At 44.5% G+C, this 9,054-nt stretch overlaps 1 protein-coding gene across 2 annotated transcripts; it reads right to left on the reverse strand.

Annotated features, from left to right (window-relative positions):
* On the reverse strand, positions 1-8,789 carry acvr1c (activin A receptor type 1C). 2 transcript variants are annotated; one of them, XM_019868201.1, is made up of 9 exons: positions 8,462-8,789; positions 5,700-5,930; positions 3,417-3,665; positions 2,892-3,122; positions 2,104-2,271; positions 1,640-1,796; positions 1,379-1,503; positions 1,176-1,306; positions 1-859 (listed from the first exon to the last, which is right to left on the reverse strand). In XM_019868201.1, the coding sequence occupies exons 1-9, from the start codon at positions 8,529-8,531 to the stop codon at positions 734-736; spliced, it is 1,488 nt and encodes a 495-aa protein (XP_019723760.1). In that variant the 5' UTR covers positions 8,532-8,789; the 3' UTR covers positions 1-733. The 2 variants fall into 2 exon arrangements, with proteins under 2 accessions (XP_019723760.1, XP_019723759.1); XM_019868200.1 differs by lacking the exon at positions 8,462-8,789 and adding an exon at positions 7,991-8,358.
* Positions 8,790-9,054: the final 265 nt, after the last annotated feature.

The following is a 9,054-nucleotide window of genomic DNA, read 5'->3' on the forward strand; positions in this document are numbered from 1 at the left end:
TAATATCACTTGTTTGGGGTAGGTCAAATTTACACGACATATTTATTTTCACTTTACAGGGACTTAAATGTAATGAAGCCTGGTTCAATTATTTCCGACTGAAAAAAAATCCTTCAAAATTCCAAATCAAATGCATGTTGATCCGAGTCACGGAAAGGATTGTATTTAACTATTTGAGATTCCGCTGCCATACATCTTCTTTGAAAGAAGTAAGTAAGGGGCGCTGGATCACTGCTGCTCCCTGTTGATTTGGGGTGCAAAATACAAAGTGCCTCTCTTTCCACAAATAGTTTGGACATTTAATTTCAAAATAAACATGCACATTGTCCGAGATGTCCTATGCGAGTGCCATTTAAGAGTACGGTAAGTATGGCTGACTGACTGAGTAACCTTTGCAAATAGCACGCTACTTACCTTTTACAACATTGTGTTCGCTACAAGACATGGCACAACAAAGGTGACTGACTAGGAGCAATTTTCCGGCACTTCAATATGCGAGGTAGCAAAGGTTTATACATTATGTTTTTAATACAACCTTTTTGGTTCTAATAACCATAACAGTGGTGCTAAGCTGCCACAGGCATCTCCCATTATCCTTTGGCACCGACAACAACCTCAATCGACTCTCTGTGGTTGTATTCTGAAGACCATGTGGGCCCGGGACGGTACCTTCCTGGGGTGGTCCCAATCCAGCAGCACCATCGCTAACCCATCGTCGGGCTAACAAATGAATCTACTCTTTGACGTCTCTGATGGCGGAAAGCTGAGCGGCAGTCTTCTTGACCCGCAGGGCGGTGAGGCGGGCGGCGGGGTTGGCGTACCAGCATTCTCGCATCAGTTTGCCCATGACGCGCAGAGCCTAGCTTGTCAACACAGTACGTACAGAAACATGAGGCTTTTTTTTTTTCATTTTACACAATAGAAACATTTATGTTGTACAAATGAAAAATGCACATGCAGCGAAAACTCTGTAATTTCTTGGAACAACCCAGGCTAAACTTAATTCCACCACTCCATAGCTTTTCTCTCAGTGGAGATGTATCACTTCAGCATCGTTCCTTGACACAAATGACTGCTGCTCAATATGGTCATGACTTTGGCGCCATCTTTTGGCATTTTAGGCCATTGCAGAATGAGCATGAAAATGATTATTGCTGCTGAATTCAAAAGCTCACCTCACAACTCTGCCACTGGTTTGGAATGTTTGGTCGCAGCTTCTGCTCGCACACCACCTTCCTCATGTCTTCCACCGAGGGATCTGAAGGCACCAGATCATAATAAGGCAGCTGGAAATCCTCGTGAAGTCCTGCATGAAAAGACTGCGGTGAATTTTGAACCATGAAAACGTGGAATGTGAGAATGGCGGAAGGCACTGCACCTCTGACTGAACATCTCCTGGCCAGTTCCCAGTACACTAAACCCAACGAGTAGATATCGGCCCGCTTGAACGACTCGAAGTTGCTCATGTTGATGGTCTCGTCCAGGATTTCAGGGGACATGTACCTGCAGAAGGCAACAGGACTATTGACGTCCTGGGAGTTAAACATGAAGCGAAAGTCCATCCTTGCACTTTCCATCCTGGATAGCTGAATGCTGTTTTTGGATCGTGCTAGTGTGCGGTCAGTGACGTATGTCCAACCTCTTGGTTCCCACTCGGTGGTTGGTGGGGATGTCTATGCTGTTGGTGCCAGAGTCGTGTTTCACGGCCAAGCCCAAATCGGCAATGACCGCCGTGCCGTTCTTCTTCACCAACACATTCTTTGACTTCAGGTCTCTATGAGCGATGGCTGGCTTCCCTGCAAACAGAGCAGATTATTATTCTGACCAGAACAAGGACATCAGAACAAAGATTTTAAAATCCTGCCACTGGTCTATAAATAGGTGAATGGTTTAGGCCCTGATTCATTTCAGGGGGGATAACTCCAATGGAGCTCCGAGGTCTGCAGAAACGGCTAAATTAGTGGAGCCCAGAGTTCAAAGTAAACATGGTGAAGCAGCATTTAGCTGTTGTGCTGCACGCAAATGGATGAAGTTGCCAATATGTTTCTTATGGTGGCAGTTGAGTGCTGTGTGTGTGTGTGTGTGTGCATCTGATACACCTTCCCTGTGTGCCAATAATTTCCATGTGGAGATGAGCCAGGCCGCTGGCTACAGACAGAGCGATGACGACCATGCTCTCCACCGACAAGGTGTACCTGTTCAGGTAATCGAACAACGAACCGTGCTCGTGGTACTCGGACACCAACCACAGCTGCGTCCACGAGCCGTTGTCTGCAACACACCGTACGTGGTCAATAGAAAGCTACCAGCTATCGTTCTCCTCTGTCTCGATGTTATATGACAGTGGTGACCCGCAAAATAGCAGGACCGAGAACCCAGAACCCACAATGGAGGACGGCTGTAGTCTATTGTATAATACGGAACTATTTGTTTTGGCGAGGTTGAATAACTGATGAAAGAAACAAAACCAATCATAATTTGATTTCGCATATTGCTGTGGGATATGAAAAAGGGGCACTCACTGAACTGCTGTATGAAAGCAATATCACAGCTGTGACCGTCATTCGAATCACAACCATGATGAGATCACACATCGTCCTCTCTCATGCTATATTGCTCAATTATATATTCCTGCACGAAAATTTAGGAAAATAAAAAAATGTACTTCAATAATGACTCAAATACTGTATAGTGACAAAGGTTAAATAACAAAATATCTGATTTCAAGGTTCTAAAAGGTTAAATAGTGTATTGTAGTTATAAATTAAATACAACTGTACATATTGAATATATTGTACTGGATTAAAAAGAAACTCCAATCAACATTTAATTTTTGTGATTTTTCGCCGGCCACTAGAGGGAGCCAGCTGTACCGTTTCAGGTTCCGTTACCTTTGTTGTCAGCCGCAATGAAACCGAGGATGTTGTCATGTCTGAGCATGATGGTCTGATAAATCTCGGCCTCGCGGAACCAAGACCTCTCGTCCCTGGAGGAGAAGATCTTGACAGCCACATCCTCTCCTCGCCACTTTCCTCGCCAAACCTCACCGAAGCGACCTTTCCCGATGCTCTCCTGGAGGACGATGGTCCGCGCTATCGTTCGTTGGACCAGCAGTGGAAGCCCTACGAGATGATTACAGTTAACCAATGCGAACGAAATAACGAAAAGTAAATTGAAAAAATAATGTTCACGAATTTTAAACAAAGGAAAGGAAAAAAAATGTCCGTTTTTGGTCTGTCGGTTATTATCCTACATAAGCTTGTCGTTTGAAAATTGTAGTTTAAATAATTTCATTACACAATAGTTTTCTCAACAAACAGTCCATACACTGAAAAAAAAAACTAAAACGAAGCATTAAAAATAAGACAAGAATATATCAGCATGGAATACAAAATGGTGAATGAAGACCAGCCAACCTGATCCCGAGCCTGAAGTGCTCATGTCGTAGATGAGATCTTTGAGACATTTGTCAGGAGACATGAGCATGTGTTCATCCAGGGCTTCCTCCGGGTCATGTTTGCGTGCCCGGCTGTAGACGCAGCGCTGGCGCTGCGCCACCACCAACACCCCCACCGCGACGCCCACGCACAGCAGGCACGAGGGCACCACGATCACCGCGGCCAACTGCAGCCTGCTGCCACCGTCGCCGGTTTCCAAAGGCCTCTCTGGTGACCAAAGGCAAGGCAAGCTGGTCATACGCAAGCCTAATCCAGATCGTGCTTAACCAAGGCAAATTAAAAAAAAAATACGATTGCCTCATCTCAGTTTTATTTATAAAGCACGTGCAGAACAATCGCCAAAAAACAAAACAAACGTCAAATCTTGCCTGACCTTTATTTGGCTCTGTGGGCGGACACAAACAAAACAGCGTGCACAAATCAAAGCGCAAAAAAATAAATACAATCACCCAAACAGCTCGCATCTTGAAGAACTTGCAAGTGGGGGGGGGGGGGGTCACTCGTTGGGGGAGCATTGCACACAGTCCATTTATTAGAGTTGAAGTTGTTCCCTAATATTATGGCCGGTGACACTTGACTGGTGTTTCGTGCTCATAAAATGTTTGCCCGCGTCACGTGCGTTTGTTGGCTCGAACGTGCAGATGGCTCAATGAGAAGTTGAACTCCATCACAGTTTCCCAAGACTTTGTCCGCCTTTTGCCTAAATACCGTACAAGTCCTGCTGTTGAACCGCCAAACACACTCTTTCCTGAGGTTATTACATAAAACTAATAAAAATAATTACAACTAAAATTGAAAAAAAAGTGAACTTTCTTCATAGTTTTTGTTTTCATAGGTTTTTACAACAAGTTTTTGAAGTGCTTCATTATTTCTTCATTTTTTTAAAATATATGGAGTGTTTTTTGAGTGCAAACATTTTTTCCCCAAATTTAGTAAACTATAATAACTTTCAACCCGCCAGAATCCAATCTTCAACCCAATCTCCTGGGTCCAAATCATTTAACCCAACCTTGGGTAAAAGTAACCCAATCTGCTCTACATCTACAGTTACCAGGCAAGTGGGTTAGCAAAACAACATGATAAAAATTCCAAGGCCTTGCATTATAATTTATGACTCCTTGTATAGTGTTGTGGGCATCTACTCACAAAATAACTAATCCAATTATGGTTCTGATCATGACTGTCACACTGATCCGCTTTGTCCCAACTTCAATGTTATGAAGTTAAAAGACGAAATCATGCAAATATCATGGACAGCAAACAAAAAAACACTTTTCTTTTGCAATGAGGAATTCCCTCCGACCTTTTGACAGTTTCCAGTGACTCCTGTTGCCTAACTTGCAGGTGTAACGAGCCCTTCTCAGGCTGATGGCCACCATATACCGCTTGCATTGCTCAAATTTATAAATAGGTGTGTGTGCGCCGCGTGTGTGTGTGTCTAAATGTTCCCATGCCCTGTGCCAGCGCTGTTATGTCACAGAATCTAAGCAGGATCAGCATCAACCTCGTCTCGCCGGGGCCACAATGAGTGGGAAATCCCTCAGCGATTGACTGCCCGGGCAAGGACACGAACAAACGACGATGACGGCCATAACCAAATTAATCGGAGGCGCCGTTGCTGACGCGACATCTGTAAATGTGATTTGACGGTCACAAATGCAATTCTTTGCCGTGTAGGTTTGATCATATATACTCTGCCGCAAACCGTCCTCCCTACCAGCTGTTTTTAGTGGTGTGTATTTTATATTTAATACAGAGCGGTGATATCATTTGAAAATTGGGTGCATGGTAAGTAATCATCAGATCAGGAAGGTATGATATTGAAAATCATCTTGCGTTTAGTACCCCTTTAAATGAAGTGGAAATGCATGTTTGTAGAAGAGCCAAACCGATCATGATTTTTTTTGACGCCGATTCCAGTGTTTGCGAAAAAAATTACAAAAAAAAAAAAAAAAAAAATTCCGGTGTTTGCGAAAGAAAAAAAAAAAATTCGGATGGCCGATTCATCACGCGATTATTTTAAAAAATCTATATAATGAATAAAACACAGGGGGGAAAAAAAACGCAAATTCTGGAAAAAAAACAAATACCACACAGGAAAGCAGAAGGCCTGGATTTGAAGTGGAACCGCAAGACAGATTTGCTAACCGCTCATCATCGTGCGGACTTGTGGAAAATAAAAAAAAATTCTTCCCGGTGACACGTTGCAGGACAAAAGTCGTTTCACAGGCGTGAGCGTACCGGGCTGTAAGTGCAGCGTCTCGTTGTTGCAGAAGTCGGTGAAGCAGCAGTTCCTCTTGGAGACGTTGGGGGAGCTGAAGCAGAACAGCTGCCCTCTCATCTGCGACGGCGACAGGCAGGACTTGAGCGTCTCCTCGCGACCCTCGACCAGCATCACCGAGTTCCAGCAGGCGCCGTCGGCGGACGTCTCGCACACTTGGCTGTCGCACAGCTGGCACACGCATTTCAGACCTGAAACCAAAACGGAAAACAATCACGAGCAGATCTGATGCGGACTCGCGCGCTGGGTCGGAGTAGAAGCACGGATAACGTATTTAAAAAAAAAAAAAAAAAGTAGTGCAGATTCACCGCTTGTACTTAAGTGAAGGTAAGGTAAAAAAGTACAGATTGAAATGAAAAATTCATCTTACAGCATCGACTTTTGTTTATCCAAATTGGGTTGTGCTGTGAGGTCAAACAGTGAAAAAAGTTTTGTGTTGAATTTACTTTATTTCGTCAGATGTTTGCACAAAATAAAACAGCTGGATCCAGATAAAATGTTTTTAAGTCGATGTAAAATCATCTGGATGCAGATTATTATTTTTTTTAAATTTTGTGCCATCACATGACAAAATAAAATTGAATAAATACAACAAAAAAAAATTTCACTGCGGTTTCAAAAATAACCCATTTAAGGGTTAGAAAAGAATGTCTTTTTGTGTCCAAAAAAAAATAAAATAAAAAAGGGGTCAATTTGAACCACTTTTTTTTGGGGGGGGGGGGCAGTTTTATTGTTCCTGTGTTTGCTATTTTTCACGCAGGCTCCTGTTGGTTGGTTGCCTGCGAGGTGCACCTGGCGGAGTGTTAGCGAGTTTGGAAGCAGACCTGTTGCGTAATGGCAACCGCGTTAAGCATTTGCTGCTGTTGCTGCTGCGGCTGCGGAGGAATACAAGTACGTAATGCCTCTTAGTTTAACACCCACCTAATCTCATGTTCCACTTGGAGCTGCTGTCAGGCTTTGTTTGACAAGCCCGCCTGTGATCGCCGCCTCACCCGCAAGCCTGATGTCATTTCCGTCAACTACTGGACATATTGGGAGCCTTCGGTGAACTTGCCGTCGCGCACGACTGTTAAAGTTCGGAATTTGAGCAACGCGGCGGAATTCCGGGGAGACTCGGACACTAATTGTGTGACCATAAGATTGGGGGTCATCGGCCTTTTTGGAGCGAAGAGATACTACTTTTTGGGCCATGGTGAACGTGAAGGGCTACCGAGTTCCATGCATACTTTAGAAATATTTTTTTCATTGTACATTTGGCGAAATTTGCTCAAATGTCGTGATGAATGATATTCAGTGATGCGAAGACTGAGATCATGATCATGATGTCTCACAATAATCAATATTACATTTCCAAACGATACTTATACACCATTCCTAGGAAATCACAATGCCCCAACACACTGTTGAGTATTTAAGGTTGCATCTGATTGGTCAAAGGCAGATGAATATGAAACACATAACACCACCAGATGAAGGTATTAATTAGGGCCCAAGCAGGGACCACTGAGAGGTCGCTATTGTTTCTGTAGTCATTCTTCTTCTTCACCATAACAATTTACCATTTTGAGGGCCTCAAACTCATCAAACCTTGCACACATATGGGACCTGGTGAAAAGTTGGATATTTTCAAATGAGATCCTCATATTGCATGTGCCACTACGGCCATGATGATATTTTTGCAACGCCAATGTAGGGGGTGGCTAAGAAGACACCTGCACACCGCGACTACTGCCATGATATTTTTGAGATATTTTTGCAACCCCAATGTAGGGGGTGGCTAAGAAGACACCTGCACACCTTTAGATTTGTGGCCAATTTTGCAGCGAGCTGGTCTCGGTCCGAAACATGCTGGCGTAATCCAAAGAGCTCAAAAAGTCATCAAAACGTCTTGATCATTCAATCTGACGGTTGCCAGGCAACAACTCAGGTGCAAAGCAAGTCAACAATTGTAGGGAAAATGAATGGAAGAGGATGTGAGAGTGTGATGATGAAAACACTGAATGGAATAAACTAGCCGGATTTGTAATGGCAAAGTCTTTGTTTGTTTGTTACTTAGCAGCAGGACAAGACAATACTTATCTTACAAGTTGTTTTTTTTGACTGTATGACATTTCTGCACACCAGTAGCACAACTTTGGTATACAAATAGAACAACAAAGTTGTAACCCGTGAGGCAACCACTCGGCGCAGCAACAACGTAAAACACGCGGCAGTGACGCTCTCTGTCACTTCGCATCAACGACAAACTCACCGGAGCTCAATCTGCAAACGGCAAAGACATCCCGCTCCCTTGACAGCGATACATACGCTCTCACTTCAAAGTTTCTCAGCAAAATGAGTGAGTGATGTCGTCGTCGCCACCGTGTGCGGCCGCACATATCATTGCCAGTAGCAGCGCTGCGGTCAGCCGACGCAAAACGCGGCAGCGGCTGTTTTTCGTCACGAAACTGTCGGCGTTGTGAACTATATGAAGCGTCGATTCCGGCTTTGTTCGACTACAGTCCAAAGCAAATGAATCAATACTCGTGGAATTGAGTACACCCACGGGACAAAGCATGAGGTCAACTAACCCAAAGACATTTCGATGTTGAGTATTGAAACAATAAATGACAGTAAGACAAAGCAGTCAAGCTTGTACATGAGTCATACACACACCAAAAAAAGACCGTGTTCTCCAGTGCGTTCGCTTGTGTGTGTTTGTGTGTGTGTGTGTGTGTGGTACCTGCGCTCAGATGAGCCACACATAGCAAAATCCAGGCCGTGTGAAGGATGTGCTCGGCGGGTCGAGTCATGGCAAGGACCGCATGGGTTCCTTCCTTCCGTCCGGCCGGCCGCTGCTGCTCTGCTCAGTCCACGCGGGGCGGCATGTACGTAGACACACACGCGCACACACACACACCTCTCTCTCTCTTTTTCTCACACACATACGGACGCACACACATTAATGACAGGAGGAAAGTGTGCGGCGTAATGAGTGAGAGCTTTGCAGCCCTCCCCTGCAGGGAGAGAAAGTAAGAGGATTACACAGCCTTGGGCCACTGATGGAGACATGTGAAGCATACAGTACACACACACACACACACACACACACACACACACACACACACACACACACACACACACACACACGCAATAATGTATCAGGAGTGTGTGTGTGCGCACGCGTGCATGTGGCCACTAGATTGATTGACTGACGGCTTTATTTGAATATTTAAAAAAGCGACAGAGAGAGAAAGAGAGTGAGCAAGTGAGAGAGAGAGAGAGAGCGCCACAACATAAATTGGAGCAGTACGCAAGGGGCTTCACCGTGGTCAT

This window comes from Hippocampus comes, unplaced genomic scaffold (assembly GCF_001891065.2).
Source record: "Hippocampus comes isolate QL1 unplaced genomic scaffold, H_comes_QL1_v1.1 scaffold133, whole genome shotgun sequence".
NCBI classification, from domain to species: domain Eukaryota; kingdom Metazoa; phylum Chordata; class Actinopteri; order Syngnathiformes; family Syngnathidae; genus Hippocampus; species Hippocampus comes.